We start from the raw sequence: 25,707 nt of genomic DNA on the forward strand, positions 1-25,707 counted from the left end.
AGCACACAAGGCAATGTGGGTGCAGTCTATGGCGCCTTGCAGCCTGGGTAAGCCTGCCACGTGGATGAAACGTGGTGCTGTCTCATCCTACTTCCCTCTATCCACAGGGAAGAAGCTCTAGGTGTTCCTTCTGGTGTAGAGCGCCTCGGTGACCTCCATGATACGGCGGTGGACTGTGAACTGGGATATGCCGCTGTCACCAGCTACAACCTGGAATGATAGCATGGCATAAAAGTTTGGTGACCGTGGCAGCTACAGGCAGTGCTGTCCATGCCGAGTGCAAGGCTCAAGTTGTGGCTGTAGCAGGTGACATAGTTCAGTGATAGGTTCCTTTGCTTCACAAAGGATGCTCAGATATTGCTCCTCAGTAAAGTTAATGTAGAAGTGCTCCCTGAATACCCACTGTGGATATTACCTCTGGCACAGCACCCTCCTCCTCCTCCCTCTAGCAGCTGCTCCTGCTCTCTACTGACTTCTTTGCTGCTTCCCCTCATCCTTCAGCCCCGTGAGACCACCCATGACGGCAGCCAAACTATCTGTGCGTAGTCAACAACTGTGCAACACCAGCAAAATCCTGTTCTCTTCAGACAAACTGAATTTTCCAGAGTGATAAAGCGCACCAAGAAGCATTGAGAAGTTAACCAGCAGCCTGAAATAAGAAACCAGCAACTAACCTGCAAGTTCTGCATGATGCCTTTAAATAGCGCTGGTGAAGGGTTCTTCCTGCCAGTTAGGACCACGTGTTGCTGGGTGAGTTCATCACATGGCGAGTCAGTCGCTGGGGCATACCAAAATTGCAAACAGGTCCTGCAAGAAGCGCAGGACCCTAATTTAAATATCCTCTTCTGGTGTTTGCCTAATCTAACGGGCGTTACTGACGCCAACGGAGTTGCCTACACCAATGTGGCGGTTGACACACCTCTGGCTCGTAATGCACGTGCACATTCCTGTCCACCATATTGGAAGCTTAGGAGGCCATCTAGCGCCTGAAAAATTACAATTACTCTGGCTGCAATTTGCTCTCGACAACATGCAGGAAAATCACAGGGGAAAAAGTGATCTTCAGCGAAAGCGAAAAGAAAATCAGGCAGGGTGTAAAGTGGGTTTCCGATTTGCTATCGCCTGCTTCGCGCTAACCCTAACCCAAAGACCAATTTCACCCACAGGGACTCGGAAGGTGGGAGATGGAAAGCAAACAACTGAGTGTTTGGGGAATTTGGTGGGTATAGAGTCCAGTAGAGGATTGGCAATGGAGAGGGGTTAAAAAAAAAAGACTAACACCAGCAAAAAAAAAACCCTAAACAAAACAGAAAAGAAAAACGAATCAGAAAAAGAGACAAAGAACTTCAAAAGGACTGGGAAGAGAATACACTGAGTTATAAGATTTTAAATTTCCTGCAGAGAGAGGAAAATCAATGAAACACAGGAAATTATACCAGAAAAGGAAGCTTATAATGACAGACTACTGCCTTCAGTTTCATGACAAAGCAAAGCTAAGTCACTTCAAACCCCCATTAAATTTGTTCGGTGCTGCTTCAGAGTTTTAATTGTGCCAGCATTATTAGCAAAATTCTAACTTAGGCAGACATCAAGTCAGCAACATAAAATATGAATATTTTTTTAAAAATCAGACAATGGATGATTGTAAAGGATCCGTCCAATTTTCGCTTCCAGCATTTTCCCTTTTTATTCCAACTCTACCCAACTAGAAGGACGAGGGCAACGGACGCATGGGAACACCATCACCTCCAAGTTCCCCTCCTGACTTGGACATATACTGCCATTCCTTTATCGTCACTGGGTCAAAATCCTGGAACTCCCTAACAGCACTGTGGGAGTACGCTCACCACATGAACTGCAGCGGTTCAAGGTGGCGACTCACTACCACCTTCTCAAGGGCAACTGGGGATGGGCAATAAGTGCTGGCCTTGCTAGCAATGCCAATATCCCAAGAATGAATTAAAAAATGATACTATTGAGAGCAAGAAGAATCCTTTTCCATATTATTTAAACACTCCTCTTAGTAGGCTAACCAAAGAATGACCTCAGTAGCAATGTCCATGAATAGATCAGTTTCTCGAGAGCAGCATGGGTTAAAATAAAGAAGTAAAAACTAAAATGCATAAATAAGTACAAAAATGTCAAATGTCTGGGAAATTACAAGCGAGTCATTTTTAGGTAAACTGGGGCATGAGTGAATTAGCAAATGAAGTTTATTTAAAGGATTTGAAGAAAGTTTCCATTGAGATACAGCTTTAAAATCAACCAATATATTTGCACTTCAGGGTGCACAATTACAATCCACCTTATTTTAATGCTTCACTCGAAGGTACATTTTTAAATATAAAGTTACAAACCATCCTCAATGAATGTCCATCATTTATATTCTTCCGATTCTTCATAGTCTGCATAACCACTTGCATAGGTTCTCCCCAGATTTAGATCACCAAATGTGTCACTAAAGCCTTTAACGTCACCATCAGCCTCTTTTTCTGTTTTTTCTTCCCCTTCTTCATCATCCTCTTCGTCATCTTCCTCATCATCCTCGCCATACTCGTCATCTTCGTCAACGGTATATGCTCCCCCTCCTCTAGACGCCAAATTTTTCCAGTAGTCATCATAACCAGATGCTCCATCATCATCAACGCCACTCTGTCTGCCAAACTTCAATGTACGAGCTAAAACACAAACAAAATTCATTTGAAGTACAATTCAGGATTTTTGTTATTTTAAACTAATGTTTTGCAGTTGATGAAACCAAATATCATCATTTTAAACATTACAGCACCAGGAGGTGGAGTTTCAAGGCCACCATCCATGAGCCATTTTGTTAAGTTTGACACGTGTATTCAGGTACTAAATCAAATCCTATTGCTGTAATAAAATTGCCCAGATATCAGTAGTAGTTTCACTGCTACAATATTGACACTATATAACTGAAACAAACATGTAAAAAACATAATAAAAGTGGTCAGCACCTGTGCTCACCTAGTCTTCCCAGTTTCTCCATTTTCTCTCCTATTTTTATTTAACAATTTCTAACTAACATAACCTGTCATAATTGTTATAACTGTTTCCCTTCCTCACATAAAAACACTTATACTTCTTTCATCGGCTTCCTCAATCCCACCACCCATTTTAGAGGTGGGATCCACATCTAAACAATTTGGTTGAATCATAGAGAAAGACCAGGTCAACTTTTGATGTAATTTGAGGTGTAAAAATTGTAAGAGCTCTCCTGTTTGATAAATTATCAGTGGCACGGCAGGCTGATCGGACCAGGTAAGATAACTTATGAGATAAATGGTTAGCCTTTTGCATTTCATACAAGAGAAAAAAAATCAAATTTAAACCTACTAAAAATTAATGTGGTTCAACACTATTCCTCTAATTCTACTTCATATTAGAAACAAACATGGGATCATACGGTAATTAAGCAGTCCCTCCAAAGGAGAGCTGCACGAGGAGTGAAACAAATATACTTAGCTTTGTTTGAAGGACATGACTACAAAGACTAGCCTGAATTCATCAAGCGTCATGCACATCCTTCTACTGATGGAGACTAAGCACATGCTAAAGTGTGGGGATTCTGTGTTTTCATCCAGAAATGTCAGTATGAGGAAACAGAACAATTCACTACAGTTAACTTCCATCAAGCACTCCCAAATCACATATGGCAAAGTCAGATGCAAAAAAAACACTACTTCAGCCATTAGTTAATCTAATTAGTTAATCTGAAAAGCTTATTCCCCCACTACACCACCAGTTGGAATTTTTTATTACCTATACCAGCCACTTCAAGGATTAAGTTACGAGGAGAGATTACACAAATTGGGGTTGTATTCTCTGGAGTTTAGAAGGATAAGGGGTGATCTGATCGAAGTTTATAAGATATTAAGGGGAACGGATAGGGTGGATAGAAAGAAACTATTTCCGCTGTTGGGGATTCTAGGAGTAGGGGGCACAGTCTAAAAATTAGAGCCAGACCTTTCAGGAGCGAGATTAGGAAACATTTCTACACACAAAGGGTGGTAGAAGTTTGGAACTCTCTTCCGCAAACGGCAATTGATACTAGCTCAATTGCTAAATTTAAATCTGAGATAGATAGCTTTTTGGCAACCAAAGGTATTAAGGGATATGGGCCAAAGGCAGGTATATGGAGCTAGATCACAGATCAGCCATGATCTTATCAAATGGCGGCGCAGGCACGAGGGGCTGAATGGCCTACTCCTGTTCCTATGTACCCTTACAGCCTCTTGATGAGGCTTCAAACATAGCGCCAATTCGTGAGCAGTTTTATGCAGTTGATTCAAGAAACACTACCCAATTTGGTTAACAATAACCAATCTAATTTCACACAGGAACTTTAAATCCACAAGATATAGATGGAAAACACTTTATCCCATCAGTCTAGGATGAATTCAAACTCAAATTTTTGAAGCTGCAGAACAGTACACTGTTCCAAGTAGGCATCACCAGGATGACAGTGCAATATGTACATATCCACAAAATATTTCTTCCACACCCTTTAAAATGATATGATGTGGAGATTTATAATTTAAAATGATAAAAAGACAAAAAAACCTTTTAATTCACTTGCTTCATATTTTGTTCTGAGCTGTTCAATGAAAATGTCACGTAGGGAAACATCCAAAAGATACAATACAGGGGGACCAAATACTAAGCAAGAGTCGGAGGAAGGTGTAGTCAAAGGGATAGGTTTTTAGGAGATTCTTGAAGGTGGGTAACAGAAGGGAATTACAGAGTGAGGGACACAACAGCTGAAGGCTCTACCACTGATGATGGGGCAGAGGGTAAGGGCTGAGGTGTAGGGTGAGGAGAAGATGAGAAAAAATTTCTTCACTCAGAGGGTTGAGAATCTTTGGAATTCTCTACCCCAGAGGGCTGTGGATGCCGAGTTGTTGAGTATTTTCAAGATTGAGATAGATAGATTTTTGGACACTGAGAAAATCAAGGAGTATGGGGATAGGGCAGGAAAGTGGAGTTGAGGTAGAAAATCAGCCATGATCTTATTGAATGGCAGAGCATGCTCGAGGGGCCACATAGCCTACTCCTGCTCCTATTTCTTATGTTCTTATGAAGCCCTGCAGAAACTTGTGAACAAGGACGGCAATTTTGATCGCTGCGATGGGGAGCCTATGACTTAAACATCCTGTGACAGTACAATATAGTCCTACAGTCACTTTCTAATAAAATGTTATGATGACTTAAATGATCTTTTTCTAAGTGATGTTGAATAATAGTCTTTGAACAAAAACAGACCAATCCAACCAACCCAATATCTGAATATAGTACGGATAGTGCAATGGACTCTCATCTCACAATGGTGGGCTGTTGGAACACATATGGATAAGCCATCTCAAGCAATGATTGAACTTACTGGACATGCTTAGATCCTTTGTCTCCTGTGTTTCATGACCACATTTAGGACAAGGTGGCACTTTCCCCTTTTCCTGTTTGAAGACCTTGCTGCGAACATGATCATCGCAAAAACAGGCCTACAGGGAAGGGAGGGAGGGGGAAAAAATAATTGTTGCACAACAGAAGTCACGAAGGAAAGCATTAAAATTATACTGGTTTACATTTCAGCGGAAAGCGCCATTTAGGGCACAAAATAAATGTGTCCACTTAGTTAAATTACAACGGGTGAATTTAATTGGCAAATTTTGTGGAATCCAAATCTCATCACTGGAACAACGAAAAAATGTTTTTAAAGCCAGTTAATTCTACCTTACAACGTAGACAAGAATGTTGTCCCAGGCGATTACAGGAGATACCTGGCAAGAAATTAAATTCTGATCAGTAACGTAGAAACATAGTAATAAACAAATCATAAATTGATCCAATAACTGATCTAGTCCTTTCTCTGGTCGGACATTTTTTAAAAATATAATTTCATTAAAATCTGGCCGCTCCCAACCATGCTTATTTTGCTGGGTGACTACGGTTATCAAGGTGAGAGATGTCCCTGCAGGGAAACTGAACAATTTTTGCACCGTAACGTTGCAGTGAGCGCTTCAATATCGGGTAATTTGTGTGAAGAGCTTTAATACATTTCTCAGAGCTGTGATAAGTCACTGTATAAATACAAAGACCGGTTAGATGTAGAGCAAAGATCTCGACTTTATCATCATCCCCTTCAACTCCTCTCCCCACCACCTCCCCACCATTTAGAACAGCGTCCTCTAGTGGACCAGTGAAACATTCTCATTTCTCACACCAGCTGTCGTCCTGACTTCACAAGGGCAAGTTTGAAATGACGGAGGCCATTCAGCCCACCTGGCTCCCCTTTTCATTAAAACTTAGTTTCTTCCCCATCATGAGATCTAACTGCATTCTGAATGATTGCGGTGCTTTTGTCTCTTAGTGAGACTATCCATTCAAGTGGCAGTTTGCGCTGTGGAAGCACCCACTAGGCGTGGGGTGTCCTGAAATCATTTGGTCACTTACAGGCAACAGATGAGATTTTCATCCAATCCATCAATCCCGACTGGACTCCAACCCAGTTCTCAATGTAAAGATGATACTACAGTACTTTAGATACTTGATATGAAAACCGCTACTGGACTACCACTAATGAAAAGCAGCTTAGAAAAACCCAACTAATTCATAGTCACATTTAAAAAAAAATCAGGGGTTTCATAACCAAGAAGATCTGCAGCAGATATATTAAAAATGACTCACACTTATAAGTTTCGGAATCCAGGACTTGGCAGCTGGCTTGATGCTCAAATTGATCATCTTCACAAAGGAAGTTGTGGCAGAAAGAGCAGCGGAACAGCCTCCCTCCTGTAACATTACACAAATGTAAAATATGCTCCCAGAGATACAGTAGATTTCTGCGTCAATGTGACAGTTTCCTCATAACAAAACTGTAATATATAAGGAGGGAGTGAATGACGATTTTGTGGTGCGTTGAATTTTGGTAATTGGTGCGAGACCACTTAAAGGAGTTAAGCTGACACCACTTCAGCTTCGCATTAGTCACAAGCTAGTGCAAACTGAACTTTGTAAAACAATCCCCCGCCATGCCCTGGACCACCTAGGAATTTTAAAAAACTTATTTTAAAAAAACTTTAATGCAGGTTAAAAAGCCAAATATCCTATCAGCTCTTTATTAACATAATTTAACCGGCATTAGGGATGGAAAAATCAGCCAGGATTCCTGCTCCTGACCACTATCCAGGCACCCCTGTAGGAAAGTACTTGTGTATGGGTGAGCAAAGGATCAGGGTCAGGCTGGGCTGTTGATGTCCTCCTTAGTTGAATTGTAAGCTCATGTGACACTCAATGTGTACTCACACCTGAATTGACTTCCAGGCACTGGTATCTCGCCTAAGGGCCATTATTGAGGCAAGAAATGCCACACAAGACTAGTTCGTATGGCTAGGCACCACACCAAGTAAGTAGCATGTTTATGCACTGAGCTATTAATACAGCTCACGTAATATTATTTCTGAAGTATTTATTACATTAACGAATGTATCCCTTAAAAAGAAAAACCTTCTATTTTATTACAGTTGATTAGCCAGGTGCCAGCCAGCAGTTTGTTGAGTCAAAAAGCAACATGCACAGGATGTGTTAATACGCAATAGAAAAAATATGCTCAGTGCAAACCAATCAGCTAAGTGCATAAAAGGAGAACACTGCATAATAATCTACTTTATACAACATAATCTAAGTTACTGTAATTCAGAAATAGCAACATTATTTTCTTCAAATTTAGTTTTGTAAATGGGTAGGAGTACACTGGTCCGTGATACAGGACCTATGCTCTCTGTAAAAGTAAAATCAAAATCAGGTCTAGCTACCTAGATTATATAGTTGTAGTACTGGTTGGCTAATGCAGGGTGCTGCTATTTATATTGTGATGTTATACTGCTGTAGTTCAATAATGCTGCCATTGGGTGGTGCTGTGGGTTAACAGCCTTATAGGTTGTAAAGGACTATTTTGCCACAAGTATTATTTAATCAAGAGTTTAAGAACTATTTCATATGCAAAATGTTACACAAGGTCTACTACGCTATTACTACACCTATACAATTAAAATCATTTAAAAATGTTGCTGTTGACCTCATTTGTGAAAAATAAGCTTCATGATTGAGGCAACAAAAGACATACATCTTGATACTTACTGCACAGCTTCCATCACAAAAAAGAAACGAGTTCCTCACAGGTTTCCCTGGCATTGCACAGTGAGCCAGAAGTTCGCAGACGTGAATGGTGCAATATATGAATTTATTTCTGTACATTTTTAGTGTTATGGTGTGTTTGGTGCTGTGCTATACTAATTATTTCTAGATATATATTATTTGCTGATCAATCTGCTATAGCATTGAGTCCCAGTCAAGTGCAGTATTCAGGGCAAGAAAAGTTAGAAGTTTGGTCGTGGAGGGGGGGAATAAATGGACCAAGGGATGGGGGGGGGGGGTAGAGGGAAGGGGAGGCATGAGATAAGCAACAAAAAATGGGGGGTGGGGGGGGATTGTAGTGACTTACATCCACCCTCTCCCCAGATCCCAAAATTTCTCAAGGAGGGGGAAAGCAGTGCCGAGCTATAACCTTTACTCCCCCAGGCCCGTAGGCTCCTTTTTTTTTTAAGAGGCAGGGGAAACTATACGTTTCCACCCTCCCAAAGCCTTCAGGGAGAGGTGCGATTATTTTAGACTATTTTGATTATTATATATTATTCACCCCAACTCCCAGTCCTGAGATACAGGAACATAGCAGAGCCTGAAGCAAAACCAGAAATAGGATAGGCAGGAGAAAAGCAGGCATGGATGGTATGGGGGGGGGGGGGGGGGGGGGGGTGCTGAAGTTTGCAGGAGTCCAAAGGGGGAGGGGGGGGGACGAGGGCAGCCTGGAAGCTATGTGGAGCCAGGAAACACTGGGGCAGAGACAAATTTATTTTTAAGATTGTTAACAACAGCCAATTCAGAAAAGGCAATGGGAGTAGAGTTCAGAGAAATATATGTATTTTTTTTAAATGTAATTGGAACAGGGTCTGTTGCAGAATCCAGAAGGGAGTGGGTGCGGAGAAACATTTTGAAAAAATGTAATGGGAATAGCTAACAATAAGCAAAAGGGGCCAAATGATTCCAAGCAAAGCTGGTCAAAAGCCAATGGAAGCAGAAGGTGGCAGTTCAGCAGAGAAAGGAAAACGAAGCAGAAACCCAGGTCAGGAGCAGGGCTGGATGCCCAATTCATTTTTGCTTCAGCTGGAGATTTTAGGGAGCAGATGGACCAGAGTCAACTGTAGTGGGGATGGGCTGGAGGCGGCCCGGGGTGGGGGGTTGTTGCAGAACGCATTAAAGTTTCGTCGAGGCTTCAAACTAAACTAAAGGGAGCAAAGTTTGAGACCAAGAAATTTGAGTGGGGCTAGAGGCCTTTACTTACAGTCAACGTTTCAGTGAACATTTGCATGAAGTCTTTTGCAGCTGGAAAGCTTTTACTTGCACTTGATGTTGGTTGTAGGCAGAGAGGATACAGCAGGGTCAGCAGAAGAACAAGGCATTTTCAGGGAGAGGCTCAATGCCTGGGCAATGGGATGGAAAGGTTGTACAACACCACCAAGAGGTAGTAAGGCTCCTTACAGTATGTCAGGCAAGTGTTAACAAGAATTCCCATCGTTAATGTTTATATAGGAATTTAACAGTATAAATGCTGTCATAAAAGTGCTACTAGAAATTATGACAAGTGTAGTGTGGACAGGAAATGCAGTCAGTTGCAATACTTATATAGAATATAACACCGGTAATATCTTCATCAAATTATTTTTTTTCATACTTTAAAATTGAGAGAACAAAGTCACTGTGAGGAAAATTGTTTCAAGGGCCATCAATAGACCCACCCCAAAACCTCCATCAAAATTTAACATCAATTTTTATCACTTTTATTGCTTTACTCGAAATGTAGAAAATGATATAGATAAGGGGCCGTGAAATACTGTCTACACCCCACTCATGGTGCTTACAGTAACTTGGTCTCAATTTTGTCACCTGTTAGTAACCAAGCCAGGCCATACACGGCAAATAAAATCATATAGTAAGACTAATCATGCACACGCCATGAACAATTGTGCATGCTGGTCGTCCAGTATAAAGCTTTTTACCCTTCCTAAAAGAGGCTATTCAAGATTTCCTTACCATGTTCCCATACACCTCTCTCACACTCAATACACTCAGCATCAGCAAGGGGGCAGATACAGGCGTGTGTACTCAGACACTTCCTTCCATGACACACCCAGGCCTCACAGAAGTCGCAAACTGCTCCCTAAGAGGGGGAGGAAGAAAAAAAAATAATAGTTGTCTTCCTGTCTATCTACGTTTTAAGTAGTTTAGTTTCAGTTTCATGTATCTAGTGTTTATTGTTCACCATTACTAACAAATAATTTTTAAAAAATACTTCAATTTTGTTCTTTTGTCAAGCAGAATAAAACAAATTTCTACAGATATCAGTTGCACAATGTAACAAAAACGCCTGCATTCAGCACTTGCACATCAGTAATATACACGCAAAAACAATCTTGTCCACTGCTTTCTTAAACTTCATTAGCATCTTTCTCCTAGCAATTCTTTGATAAAAGACTAATTCAAAATATGCACTGTAAACTCAATAAGTGAAGCACAGCAAACTGGTTAAACCTGAATTGCAAAAAATAATCATGCAGAAATTTTCTACAAATTTCTGGTGCTCAAGAAAAATCAAAATACGGGCAAGGTAGGTGCACTGTACGTCAGTGAAAAATCCCAGATATACCGAAAAAAATACAGGCAAGATAGTATATTATGTGTCAAGTGAAAATTCCCAGGCATAAAATTGTCCTAATGAGAAACTCCTTCAATTACCCCGATGTAGAAAAGCCAAGTGAATACTCACCACCATGGCGAGCCCTGTACTGTAGACACCAGGGTGCTTAACCACACAGTCTGAGCTCTTCAACATACATTTTGTTTTGCCTAAAGAGGACAGAAGGATGCAACTTACAAATAAAGCACATTTTATTTTTTGTGTGTGAAGAAACAATACAGACTTAACTAAATACTTCAAAGTCTGTATCCAAAACACAAACTTGTCAGCTCTTTCCACAGATGCTAACTGACCTGAGCATCTCCAGCATTTTCTGTTTTTGTTTCACATTTCCAGCATCTGCAGTATTTTGCTAAATACTTAAGTACTAGTGATGCATTGCTCGATTAAAAAGTAGAGTTAAGTACTCTGGGCTGAAGCACCTTCTCCAGTGTTTCTCTCGTGATCCACCCCATTGCATCCTACCTATTCTTTCACGCTGCTACGCATCGAGGTCTCCCTCACCAGTTTGATGATGGTAGGGAGCTTGGTCCATGGGTAGTTCTGACGAACGTGTCATTTTAAGATGCAGACACACTCTGCACCACCTCACACTCCGGCCCGCCATCAATAGATTGCTAGGCTCTCCTCTCATGTTCCCAACATTCTGACTAGGGATTGGCCCCGTGCCCTTGTTCACTCACCAGTAGGTAGTTAGACCACTATAGAGCTGGAGCCACCATAGTTCTCCGAGGTTCTGTCTTTGTGCATGTCGTGTACAGAAATTGCATCCATTTTCTAGCGTTCAATGATGTCCTATCCAGCATTGACCCAACCCGTCCCCTGACCAGTTCCTTCATTTTGAAGAAAATACCTTTTCTTTTTCTTCTATTCTCTTTCCTTCTCTTAGTTCCACCTGGTCCCCCAACACTCTCCATAAACTCCTGCTCTTCTTTTGTATTTCATTTTTATCTTTTCTGTTAATTTTCTTTATTTCCTGCGCCCTTTTCCTGCCCTGCTCTCTCTTTTTTAAAAAAAAACCACCTTCCCAACAATTGTGCTGCCCCCCTTCCCCAGCATTGGGCTGCTGATTTCACCACAGCCTCTTCCCATTTCCTGCTGCACCAGCTCGGAGTTTTGCTGACATTTTCAGGCCCCTTTTTCAACTTGCACACAGTTCTACAGGAAGTGTTTCGCCTCTCTTCCCCCCCACCCCGCCCCACGCCCACCCCTAGCAAAATTAAAATGAATTTCATGCAGGACTCGAATCTGAAGTGGGGGCTAAAAAGTCAGAGGAGCCTGGAGCAGGTGTGCAAAGGTGGGAAAACGAGCTGCTCTTGGAGATGTCCAAGGACCCCACAACAAGGGAGGGGAGCACAGAGATACAGCCCGATGCCAAGTCGGTACAGCATGGAGCTGGATGGGCCAGTCTGTGCTGGGAACTGAGTGCAGGTCATCTGATTTGTCCTGCCAGCGGGGACCTGTCAATCAGATTAACAGTCACGTGTTAACCAGTAAACAGACCAATCAGGTTCCAGAGAGTGGGGATTCCTCAACAAACATGTTTTTTCTATTAATAGTTTGGCTTCACAATGTACTTCAGCGTGTTATAAAATTAATATTGTGATTATTTGACTTCATAGAGACTGAATTTGACTTAAATGAAGATTTTTTTTGATGCAATGGTTGTACTGCAGTGTTAATTAAATTTGTGTAGTTCAGATTGTTGTATTTCACTTTTCAGCTTATGTGGCATCATATTATTCTTAATGTCTACAACAATGCAACGTGTTGAGTTTTAAATTCATTGGTTTTCTTGTATTTTATCGTGAAAATTTAAGTTAAAACTTAAATCCAATTAAGAAAGGTGTTCAAAATTGCCAAATTTGAAGTGTGTTTTGTTAATAATTTGAATTTAAGATTCGAGTCAATGTTGACATTTATTTATTGAATTTTAAAACAACCACTCCTCATGACCAGCCAAGGCCACATCAAACATAATCCAGGCTGAACCAATCCATCAGAAACATTGAGGGGAAAAAAGTCAGCGCCTGGATCCCTCTTGCACCCTGCTCACCACCCCTTTAAAATCTACAGTGTCAACACTCAAAACCAATTGAGTTATTTTCCCTTCTTTCCTCCATCAGCCTCTGCACTGAGTGACTCGTCATCCACTGTGATTTCAACCTCCATCACACCTCCTCTTGCCCTCTCTACTATGAATTCACCCCTCATAGGGAGGTTTGTCCTCCCTAAACCTGTTCCTCCATATATACTCTTCTATCCATATTCATAGTCACCCCCTTGACCTTGAAATTTCCTGTGGCCTCTTAACTCCATAATCTCAATCACTGATATGGTCATCTCCAACCACTTCCTTGTATCCCTCACCACCCACTTCATTCTGCGTCCATACCTAGAGGAAAAAAACACACTCCCCACATCACTTACAATTTTCAAACTCCTAACTGCCTAGCCTTTGGCTCTCCATTGACCTCAACACTTTTGCATCAGTCAATTTGCTCAACTACTCCCTCACCTCTACCGTTGATGCTCTTGGCCCCAGCAAAACCTTTACCGTCTCCCATCCCAGTACGGCCCCCAGATTTGTTCCCTCAAGTCCAAGAGCGTATCTAACCTATAACTGGCTTAGCTGTCCATCTTCAGATCTGGGTGGATCATATCAAGGCCTACCAGGCCTTACTCTTCACTGCCCAAACTGCCTACTACTCCAGGATTATCCTGGAGAGGAATGATAACCCCTCAATGCCCTCCCCACTCACTTCTATGGACTTCTATGTCACCAAGATAGAGACTATCTGTTCAGCTGCCTCTGCTAGTTACCCCTTTTCTTTGCCCAGAAAACCAAATCTCCCACACAGGCCCCCCTGCCACAACTGCAAACCCTCATCTCTCTCTAATTTCTCCACCATCTCCTCCCATGCCTTCTGCAAGCCCATCCATGAAACCCACCTCCTGCTCCCTTCAACTCCATTCCCTCTAAACTGCTGAGCATCCAACTTCCCTTCCTGGTCCCCAAGCTAGCTGATATTGTAAATGGTTCCCTCTCTTCAGACACTGCCCCCCCTTTTTCATTCAAAACCATCATCAACGCCCTCTGCAAAAAAATCCACTTGATCCTTCTGTCCTTACAAATGCCACCCCACCTCTAACCTCCCTTTCCTCTCCAAGGTCCTTGAACGTGTTGTCACCTCCAAGATCCCTGCCCATCCTTCTTGGAACTCTCTAAAATCAGGTCTTAGCTCCTTCCACCACATTTAAGCTGCCCTAAACAAAATCACAAACAACATTCTCTGTGGCTACGGTGCATTATCCCTCCTTGTCCAATATGCAACCTTTGATGCAGTTGACCATTTCATCCAACTCCAATGCCCCTCTTCCAGTATCCAGCTTGGTAGGATGGTCCTTACACTCTTACCTATCTGATCATAGCCAAAGGATCTCGATACCAATGGTTACTCTTCCTACTTTCCTTTCCATAATATTGCCTGCCTCCACTCCGAGCTCAGCCCATCTGGTGCTGAAAATTTCATCCATGCCTTTGTCACCTCAAAGCTATTCCAATGCTCTCCTGGCTAATTCCCCACCCTCCATAAACCAGCTCGTGCAAAACTCTGCTGCCTGTGATCTGGTTAGCCTACATTGGCCGCTGGTCCCTCAACACTTTCAAAAATTTAAAATTCGTACTGAAATCATTCCATAGCCTCACTTCTATCTCTGCAAACTCCTCCAACGCTACAACATTCCCCTCCCCCCACTCAAAAGTCAAATCACCATTCCTCTAACTCCAGCCTCTTGTGCATCCCTCTCTCCCTTTACTCCACCATTGGCAGCTCTGCCTTCAGCCACCTTAGCCCAAAGCTCTGGTATTCCCTCTCTAAGCCCCCTCACCTTCATCTCCTCCAAGACCCCCCTCAAAACCCACCTATTTGATCAAGCTTTAGGTCACGCCTCCTAATATCTCCTTCCTTCGCTGTGTGCCAATTTTTTCCCTTATGCCTCGGTGAAGCACTTGGGATTTTTTTCTACATTAAAGGTGCTATATAAATGCAAGCTGTTGCAGTTGTCATAATATAAATGAATACAAGTAAAAGATACAAGATATGGAGTTCAAAATTAATTTTTCAAATTTCATCAAGAAATAAATCTGTTTAGCTTTAATAGGTGTCAGCCACGGCACAGTTGGTAGCGCTGAATTAGAAGGCGAGTTCAAGTCCCACTCCAGAGACTTGAGCAGATAATCTAGGCTGGCACTTCAGTGCAGTACTGAGGGAGTGCTACATGGTCAGAGGTGCTATCTTCAAAGTTGCAAAAGGACACTGCTAGATTAAGTGAGTGGTCAAAACTGTGGCAGATGAAGTTCAATGTAGGGAAGTGTGAGGTTTGGACCTAAGAGAGATAGATCAGAGTATTTTCTAAATGGTGACAACCTAGGAGCTGTGGAGGAGCAAGGAGATTTAGGGTCCATGTACAGAAATCACTAAAAACTAGTGGACAGGTACAAAAAATAATTTAAAAAGCTAATGGAATGTTAGACTTTATCTCAAGGGGGCTGGAATACAAAGGAGTAGAAGGGGTTTGATCGGGTGGATGCGGTAAGGATGTTCCCAAGGATGGGTGAAACTAGAACTAGGGGGCATAATCTTAGAATAAGGGGCTGCTCTTTCAAAACTGAGATGAGGAGAAACTTCTTCACTCAGAGGGGAGTAGGTCTGTGGAATTTGCTGCCCCAGGAAGCTGTGGAAGCGACATCATTAAATAAATTTAAAACAGAAATAGACAGTTTCCTAGAAGTAAAGGGAATTAGGGGTTACGGGGAGCGGGCAGGAAATTGGACATGAATTTAGATTTGAGGTTAGGATCAGATCAGCCATGATTTTATTGAATGGCGGAGCAGGCTCGAGGGGCCGATTGGCCTACTCCTGCCCCTATTTCTTATGTTCTTATGTAGAAGTTATGCTACATTTATATAAAACTCTGGTTAGACCACATCTGGAGTACCGTGTTCAGTTCTGGACACCGTACCTCAGGAAGGATATATTAGCCTTAGAGGGGGTGCAGCGTAGATTCACTAGAATGATACCAGGGCTAAAAGGGTTAAATTATGAGGACAGGTTGCATTGACTAGGCTTGTATTCCCATGAATGTAGAAGATTAAGGGGTGATCCAATTGAGGTGTCTAAGATGATTAAAGGATTTGATAGGGTAGAGAGAGAAACTATTTCCTATGATGGGGGACTCCAGAATAAGGAGATTAAAATTAGAGCTAAGCCATTCAGAGGCAATGTCATGAAGCACTTTTCACACAAAGGGTAGTGGAATTCTGGAATATTCTTCCCCATACAAAAACTGTTGAGGCTAGGTCAATTGAAAACTTCAAAACTGAGATTGATAGATTTTTGTTAGGTAAGGATAATAAGGGATATGGAACAAAAGGTGGGTAAATGCAGTTAAGCTACAGATCAGCAATAATCTAACTTAATGGCAGAACAGGCTTAGAGAGCTGAATGGCTACTCCTGTTCTTATGTTTAAAGTAAATTAAGATAGGAAAAGGGAGATAGACAGCCTGAGAGGGGTGAAAGTAATGGAGCCCAGAGACTGGGGAATCAGTTGAGCCAGACGGTGCAGATTTGGCATCTGGTTAACATGCAGTCATTGAACAAATTGGTCCCTGCTAACAGTACACACCAAACAGATCCCAGTAAGCAAGACTGCACTAGACATTTTAAAAGAAAGTATGATGAATAGTTAGATACATACATGCATAAAAACAATTCTAAAAACATAAACACCTCCAATACGCTATGGTTTTTATCCTGACATTTCCAATATAGTCTTCCAGACCGCAGATCCCCATTCTCTACAAAAAAAATCATTGAGGTGCAGGCAACTTCCAATGCCTGGACTTCCTCCCTCAATTTGTCACTAGAACAACCTCACAATTTATTTTGCCATCTTACTACTTTTTATCATAATCAGTTATTAAAAAATCTTAGAAGTCTGTAGTGTTCCCAATAGCCACCTATTCACAACTTCTTTGCAGAAAGCCAGTACACAAAACAGGCCAATAATGCATTTACTATTTAAATACTACACCTGATCCCCCATCTGCTTGAAAATGCAACTTGTGGCTAGGACTATACATCTTTCACAGGCTACACATTTGTTGTGTAGAGTCCATAAAATCAGGGAAGCACACATGAAACTTATCACTTAATTTTGTAATATTTTACATTGATTCTAGGAGACATTAATAAATTTCAAAAGATCCCCAAATTCATACAACTTAACACCTACTTGTTCCAGCAAATGTAGCCCATGTAATTGTAAACCCTAACTGTAGTTTGCTAACAACTCCCTCATGGAAAATTATACTTTTTAGATTATCTATATGGTCTATAAATCTATGTGAAAATCAAACTGTACAGAAAGTTCACCCAGGACTCCTATAATAGCAGACCCTGCTCAAATTATGTTAACATATACAGTTTTCCACCTAAACTAGTGTAGCAAAGTATTTTCAGATAACAGTACCACAGCACAAACATAGAACTTTCAAGAGCTCTTAATATCAAAATAATATACAACCCCCCACACAAAGAACATTTTAAAGTAGTTTTATTTTTAATCTAAAAAGGTTAACCTGTTTTCTGCAATACCTTCACCTAATAATTTTCCCATTTATTCTTGGGCACTACAAGACAGAAAACTCAAATGAAAGCAATTGCACTAATTGAAGAACATACTAAATCCTACTTACCACACTGCGCACAAAGTGGTAACTTTTGTACTGAATTACAGAAGTAACAAAAAGCTCGGTTCTTTTGCCGTCTTGTCGAATGGAGGAAAGGGAACATGGGAAAAAAATGTAAAGTTAGGTCCTGAAAAATCAAGTGATAAGCATCTGTTCCACTGCAATACGAACACTGCCAATATTAATCCTAAACATGGACAATTAACAGGGCCCTTCCAGATTTAGGAGATTATTGTGGATTTTATACAGAACAGCCAATAGAAACAGAGACAAAAAAGTTCTGACATCAGGCTAAATTTCAATGTATGTGGTTGAGAAACGTTGACAATATTGTAGCACATACAACAGGCTAATATGATAGTATTACACTGTCCGTGACTAACAATGTTAAATCAAAAAACATGCAAACGCAACTCCAACAATGAAAATATTAATTCTTTGGTATATCTTACCTTTGGCATTTATCGCATTCCTGTTTTTATTGGGGAAAAAAAAGAGAAATTTTTTTTGGAGCAGAATTAAAACAGTCACCCTTTGTATACAAATGAATTTTAGCAATGAAATATAACAGTTTATTTTCACTCTCAAGAGAGTGAATGATGGTTGACTCTTAACTGCCCTCTGAAGTGGCCTAGCAAGCCGCAGAGTTATATTAAACCGGGACAACTGGGGATGGGAAATAAATGCTGCCTTGCCAATGACGCTCACATCCCGAGAATTAATTTAAAAAAGCACAGGGCACTTAAAAAATCAAAATATGATTAGGCAGAGTCAACTTGGTTTTATGAAAGGGAAATTGTGTTTGACAAATCTATTAAGAGTTTTTTTGAGGCTGTAACTAGCAGGGTAGATATGAGGGAACCAGTGGATGTTGTATATTTGGATTTTCAAAAGACATTAGATAAGGTGCCACATGAAAGGTTGTAACACAAGATAAGGGCTCATGGGGTTGGGGGTAATATATTAGCATGGATAGAGGATTGGTTAACAGTCAGAAAACAGAGAGTAGGAATGAACGGGTCATTTTCAGGTTGGCAGGCTGTAACTTGTGGGGTGCTGCAAGGATCAGTGCTTGGACCTCAGCTATTTACAATTTACATTAATGACTTAGATGAGGGGACCAAGTGTAACGTATCCAAATTTGCTGACGATACAAAGCTAGATGGGAAAGTAAGCTGTGAGGAGGATACAAAGAGTCTGCAAAGGGATATAGACAGGTTAAGTGAGTGGGCAAGAAGGTGGCAGATGGAGTATAATGTGGGGAAATGTGACGTTATCCACTTTGAACATAGGGACAGGAGTAGGCCATTCAGCCCCACAAGCCCGCTCCGCCATTTGATAAGATCATGGCTGATCTGTGATCTAACTCCATATACCTGCCTTTGGCCCATATCCCTTAATACCTTTAGTTGGCAAAAAGCTATCTATCTCAGATTTAAAATTAGCAATTGAGCTAGCATCAAGTGCCGTTTGCAAAAGAGAGTTCCAAACTTCTACCACCCTTTGTGTGTAGAAGTGTTTTCTAATCTCGCTCCTGAAAGTTCTGGCTCTAATTTTTAGACTGTGCCCCCTACTCCTAGAATCCCCAACCAGCGGAAATAGTTTCTCTCTATCCACCCTATCTGTTCTCCTTAATATCTTAGAAACTTCGATCAGATCACCCCTTAACCTTGTAAACTCTAGAGAATACAACCCCAATTTGTGTAATCTCTCCTCGTAACATAACCCTTGAAGTCCGGGTATCATTCTAGTAAACCTACGCTGCACTCCCTCCAAGGCCAATATGTCCTTCCGAAGGTGTGGTGCCCAGAACTGCTCACAGTACTCCAGGTGCGGTCTAGCCTGGGTTTTGTAGAGCTGCAGCATAACTTCTGCCCCCTTGTACTCTAGTCCTCTAGATATAAAGGCCAGCATTCCATTAGCCTTATTGATTATTTTCTGCACCTGTTCATGACACTTCAATGATCTATGTACCTGAACCCCTAAGTCCCTTTGATCTTCCACTGTTTTTAACTTTTTACCATTTAGAAAGTACCCTGTTCTATCCTTTTTTGATCCAAAGTGGATAACCTCACATTTGCCTACATTGAATTCCATTTGCCAGTTTTGCCCATTCACCTAATCTATCAATATCCCTTTGTAATTTTATGTTTTCATCGACACTGCTTACAATGCCACCAATCTTTGTGTCATCGGCAAATTTAGATATGAGACTTTCTATGCCTTCATCTAAGTCGTTAATAAATATTGTGAATAACTGAGGCCCCAAGACAGATCCCTGCGGGATTCCACTAGTCACATCCTGCCAATGCGAGTACCTACCCATTATCCCTACTCTCTGTCGCCTTTCGCTCAGCCAACTTCCTAACCAAATCCATACTTTTACCTCGATTCCATGGGCTTCTATCTTAGCTAACAATCTCTTATGTGGGACTTTATCAAATGCCTTCTGGAAGTCCATATAAATAACATCCATTGACATTCCCCTGTCCACTACTTTAGTCACCTCTTCAAAAAATTCAATCAGGTTTGTCAGGCATGACCTACCTTTCACAAATCCATGCTGGCTTTTCGAGGTTTCAGTCACCCTATCCTTAATTATAGACTCCAGCATTTTCCCCACTTTGGTAGGAAGAATAGAAAAACATAATATTTTTTAAATGGTGAGAAACTATTAAATGTTGGTGTTCAGAGGGATTTGGGTGTCCTTGTACACGAAACACAGAAAGTTAACATGCAGGTACAGCAAGCAACTAGGAAGGCAAATGGTACATTGGCCTTTATTGCAAGGGGTTTGGCGTACAAGAATAAGGAAATCTTGCTGCAATTGTACAGGGCTTTGGTGAGATCTCATCTAGAGTACTATGTACTGTTTTGGTCTTCTTATCTAAGGAAGGATATACTTGCCTTAGAGGAGGTGCAATGAAGGTTCACTAAATTGATTCCTGGGATGAGAGGGTTGTCCTATAAGGAAAGATTGAATAGAATGGCCTGTACTCAAGTTTAGAAGAATGAGAGGTGATCTCATTAAACATAAAAAATTATGAGAGGGCTTGACAGGGTACACGCTGAGCGGCTGTTTCCCCTGGCTGGAAAGTCTAGAACTAGGAGGCATAGTCTCAGGATAAGGGGTCGGCCATTTAGGACTGAGATGAGGAGAAATTTCTTCTCTGAGGGTTGTGAATCTTTTGAATTGTCTACCCCAGAGGGCTGATGCTTAGTCGTTGAACATGTTCAGGACTGAGATCGATAGATTTTTGGACTCTAAGGGGATCAAGGGATATGGGGATCCGGCGGGAAAGTGGAGTTGAGGTTGAAGATCAGCCATATTACTGAATGGCAGAGCAGGCTCGAGGGGCCGTATGGCCTATTCTTGCTCCTATTTCTTATGTTCTAATCATGCTTGTTTGCCACAATTTTCTCTATTACACTCAAGTCTTTTGAAAATTTCCTTCTACATTCTAAACAATGGTCATGTATGGGCAGCACAAAACATATTTCTCTACCATCTGGTAACGGTATTTAGTAAGGTAATTTACTTTTTAAAAACTTGATGGTATTAATAGGATAAACAAAAATCATTCATGAATTATGCAATCATATTCAACAATGAATTAGACATTTGCTACGGAGGACGGGCTTTTTTCTCCAAGACCTGGGTTCAATTCAGCTAAGCATGCGTCTGTACGAAAGTCTCCACTGTCTGCTGACCATAAGGGTCATGTATAAAATGAGTTTGGGCAGTCTCAATTCAGCTCCTAATGGGCATGGGTCTGCAGCATAAAACTGGCAATAATGGGCAACCTCACTCACAGGCCACACAATAGCGGATGTGGGAAATGGAAAAAAATTACACTGGTGCAGTAGGGGCTGCTCTGATCAGCTCTTATGGTTTACGATAGCATATCATCACTGATTAGATTACATATTTGTAATAAGTCGCTGCTATCCACTAATTGCCATTTAACTGTTAGAATAATAATTTACAAGTGTGAAAACAACCATATGCTCCAATTACATTTGGCAACCATACACAATATTCTATACATCTTTACAAGGCTGCATAAAGTCCAGGGTGATTTATATAGATCCTGATGTAGTTTGCAACGTGACCAAAATCTAGTGACTGACTACATACAAGTCATGTCTTGTGACATTATGGCAATGGCCCAGAGTTTCTTGCAGAGTTTTGAAGTGACTTGCGCCATTACGTACGCCACACCATAATTTCCTGGGACTTCTGCGCCGCTCCGCTGTTACTCTCACCGAAACAGTGAGAAGTTAATCATCATAGCTCTGCCCCCATTAAAATCAATGGAGATCGCAAATTTCCTTAACTGATGCCTGTTTTCTCACCACTGCCACTTACTCAGAAAAATTATAGCACTTGTAACCTGTAACCTATTGACTTTATTATAAATGCATTCTCTGATTGCATTGAAACAAAGTGCTATATTGCAGCAGCTCCTTGAATGATTTACAACTAAGTGATTGAGATTCAGTAAGTGCGGCCCTTTCTTTCTAAAACAGGCAGTCCTTCGATATCACTTGATTTTGTAATCTAACAGTCACCTCTCCAACAAGAGCTCTTCTTTCTACCCTACTGTCTCCCGGTCAGGTCCTCATCTCCTGGATGGAGTGTCGCCCAGAGCCAGCCCCGGAGAAGTGTCACATTGTCCAAGGCAGAGAGAGAATCCCATCGGTGTTGCTCGATCGCATGGGGATCAGACACTGGAAACTATGCATGGCAAGGGAGCTGCATTTGATTGATTTACCAAACATTAAATGTATGTGTTCATCTGAGGACACCAGGGATGCATCTGGCACTTTAATGCACATTAGGAATATGCAGAGTTAACTCAAGATGTGTGCAACAATTAAGTGCCACGTGTCTGCTGTTTATGTGCTCTCCTTCAGCTTGAATCTGAATGCTAATCAGTATTGTTCTATAAGGTGTTCAGAAATCCAGCAATGCTAAAAGAGACTTAACTGGTGTGAGATTATACACACAGTCCGAGTTGTTAACAGATAGCGACTGAATTAGTGTGTGTAATTTCACGTGAACCTGCAGTGCCCTTTACAAGCTGGCCTGTTTGTCAGTTTCACAGATTAAAAGTTATTTCTCTTTCTAGGTTAGAGAATTAGCCATTGGCTGGATTGCTTTTGATTCGTCGCTAGGCTCACTGTGGAGTCGTCTAATAGGAAATTTCAGAGTAAGTTCGCAACAGTGAGGATGGCGCACGAAATGGCGGAATTTACGGCATATGTCGTCAATCTCGCTGTTACAGGAAATTCCAGGCCAATATAAAAGTCAGTGGCCCTATCAGCACTGCCTAAAAAATTATAAACCGAGAAACAAGAATTCAACATAAAAGTTGTAACAGAAAACCAACAGGTTTATACACCAACACTAATAAACTGTTTCATATAGTCTGGTCTTCCGCTGTCGAACTGTACAAAGTAAATGTCATACTATCTCTGAACTTGTTTTCTGACAACAACTTGCATTTATATAAGCGCATTTAATGTAGTAAAATGTCACAAGGTGCTTCACAGAAGCATTATCAAACACAAATTTGACACCAAGCCACATAAGGAGATAGGACAGATGACCAAAAGCTTGGTCAAGAAGGGTGTTTTAAGAAGCATCTTAAAGGAGGAGCGAGAGGTGGAGAGGTTTAGGGAGGGAATTCCAGAGCTTAGGGCCCAAGCAGTTGAAGGCACAGCAGCCAATGCTTAAGCAATAAAAATCGGGGGGCACAACAGGCCAGAATTGGAAGAGCGCAGAGATCTCGGACGGTTGTTGGGTTAGGGGAGGTTAGAGATAGGGAGAGGCGAGGCGATGGAGAGATTTGAAAATAAAGATGAGAATTTTTAAATCGAGGCATTGACAAACCAGGAGCCAAAGTAGGTCAGTCAGCACAGGAGTGATGAGGGAACGGGACTTGGTGAGAGTTAGGATGGCGGGGGGGGGGGGGGGGGGCAAAGTTTTTGATGAGTTCAAGTTTACGGAGGATGCAAGGTGGGGAGGCTGGTCAGAGAACATTGAAATAGTGGGAACTGATTATAGCAAGTTCCCGGTATCTACACTTTTGCAAATAATTGCATAACGCACACAAATCTTGTCACTGATGAAGACATCTCACTTTATGCACTTTTCACTGTTGCAATACCAGGGTAAATTGTAAACATGCAATGACAATCACTACTGTGGCCTAGTGGAAAGGAAATTACTCTTCGTCATCACACATCCCAACAGTCAATTACAGGGAAATACTCGCCAAAAGTCTGGGAATGAGCTTCTGTCCAAACCCCTCAGGGAGAATGAATGATGCATGACACAAGAGGTTAAAATTAAAAATTGAGTGAAAAGCAAGAAAATGTTTCTAATTTTGGTTAATGCTGGGGCCGCGACTGCCCTATTTCACTGTTATCACTGCAGATTGACAGTCTGCTTACTACTGGTCTTACTCACCATGGAAGCATTGCAGGGCTGTTTCGCCACATCCACGTTGTCTCTGGCCGCCCGGGTTAACTTTTCGCGTTCTTTGCGACTTTCAGCCTTCTTTCGCGCCCCGGTCTTCTTTTTCGGCATCTTATAGAACGGTAGAATGAGTCTAGAGGGAGACCTATGAAAATAAACCAAAGAGAAGTGGGAACAAATCAGTGGGGTGGGTGCAGCTCACAATCTGACGCACGTTCAAATCTGCGCGACCGATCCCGGAGCTCGCGGCGGACAGCGCTTCATTCCACACACGATTGTGACGTCACGGCATTCGTGACCACGCGCAGCGAACAGCCGTACTTCCGGCGCTCTCGTGACACTTCACTGAACGGTAGGTCGTTAAATCCCGAGCTGATCCCCTCGCGGCTCCACATCAGTGAATCTCAATCTCAACAAGATGTCGACCATTTCTTCCGTCGCTTTCGTGCCCACTTCTTTGGCCAAGGGTCTTCCCCTCGCTTCCCGTCTTCAGAAATCTCGTTCCACCTGGACCCCCTACCTCTTAACCTTTTCATTGGGAACTGCTGGAGTGATCTACTCCCCTCATATCACTGTAATCTATCTATACCTCTGAGCTTGCAGGTCTTTTCTTTAAATGCTGACATTGTCATTAAACCTGCTGACATGTGTGGTGCTGTTGTTGTTGTTTGGTGGACAGACCTCTGCATTGCGGAAGCCGAATGCCAACTTTTCGACATCTCCTCCTACCTCCCCCTGAACCATGACCCATCCAACGCCGAACATCAAGCCATCGTTTCCTAGACCGTCGCTGACCTTATCTTATCTCTGGAGATCTCCCCGCCTCCAGCCCCAGCACTGCCTCCCAACCTCATAGTCCCCCAATCCCGCACAGCCCGCTTCTACCTCCTAGGATCATTGGAACTGGAGTAGGCCATTCAGCCCCTCGAACCTGTTCCGTCGTTCAATTAGATCATGGCTGATCTGTATCTTAACTCCATCTACCCACCTTGGTTCCATAATCCTTAATACCCTTGCCTAACAAAAATTTATCAATCTCAGTTTTGACACTTTCAATTGACCTAGCCTCAACAGCTTTTTGGGGGAAGAGAGTTTCAGATTCCCACTACCCTTTGTGTGAAGAAGTGCTTTCTGATATCACCCCTGTACAGCCTAGCTCTAATTTTATTATGTCCACTTGTTCTGGAATCCTACCAGAGGAAATAGTTTCTATCTACCCTATCAAATCCTTTAATCATTTTAAAACACCTAATTAGATCACCCCTTAATCTTCTGTATTCAAGGGAATATAAGCCTAGTCAATGCAACCTAGCGTCATAATTTAACCCTTCTAGCCCCAGTATCATTCTGCCAAATCTGCACTGCACCCCCTGCAAGGCCAATATATCCCTTCTGAGGTGCAGTGCCCAGAACTGAATGCAGTACTCCAGATGGGGTCTAACCAGAGCTCTGTAAAGCTGTAACATAACTTCTACCCCTTTATATTCCAGCCCTCTTGAGATAAAGGCCAACATTCCATTAGCCTTATAAATTATTTTTTGCACCTGTCCACTAGCTTTTAGTGATTTTTGTACATGGACTCCTAAATCTCTCTGCTCATCCACAATTCCTAGCTTCTCACCATTTAGAAAATATTC

General features: G+C 41.8%; 1 protein-coding gene across 1 annotated transcript; it reads right to left on the reverse strand.

The window, feature by feature from the left end:
• Positions 1 to 2,195: 2,195 nt before the first annotated feature.
• Positions 2,196 to 24,503, reverse strand: znf330 (zinc finger protein 330). Its single transcript, XM_067993857.1, has 10 exons — positions 24,392 to 24,503; positions 24,062 to 24,215; positions 18,039 to 18,058; positions 17,593 to 17,663; positions 10,901 to 10,980; positions 10,168 to 10,294; positions 6,706 to 6,810; positions 5,752 to 5,798; positions 5,402 to 5,519; positions 2,196 to 2,678 (listed from the first exon to the last, which is right to left on the reverse strand). Exons 1-10 carry the CDS (start codon positions 24,463 to 24,465, stop codon positions 2,377 to 2,379), a joined length of 1,098 nt encoding a protein of 365 aa, XP_067849958.1. The 5' UTR covers positions 24,466 to 24,503; the 3' UTR covers positions 2,196 to 2,376.
• Positions 24,504 to 25,707: the final 1,204 nt, after the last annotated feature.

This window comes from Heptranchias perlo, chromosome 1 (assembly GCF_035084215.1).
Source record: "Heptranchias perlo isolate sHepPer1 chromosome 1, sHepPer1.hap1, whole genome shotgun sequence".
NCBI classification, from domain to species: Eukaryota; Metazoa; Chordata; class Chondrichthyes; order Hexanchiformes; family Hexanchidae; genus Heptranchias; species Heptranchias perlo.

Coding starts and splice junctions, on each gene's coding strand:
- znf330 (XM_067993857.1), bottom strand. CDS start 24,465: ATGTGGAGCCGCGAGGGGATCAGCTCGGGATTTAACGACCTACCGTTC. Junction 24,216..24,391: donor GTGTCACGAGAGCGCCGGAA/GTACGGCTGTTC, acceptor TTATTTTCATAG/GTCTCCCTCTAGACTCATTC. Junction 5,520..5,751: donor ATTCTTGTCTACGTTGTAAG/GTAGAATTAACT, acceptor CCTTCCCTGTAG/GCCTGTTTTTGCGATGATCA.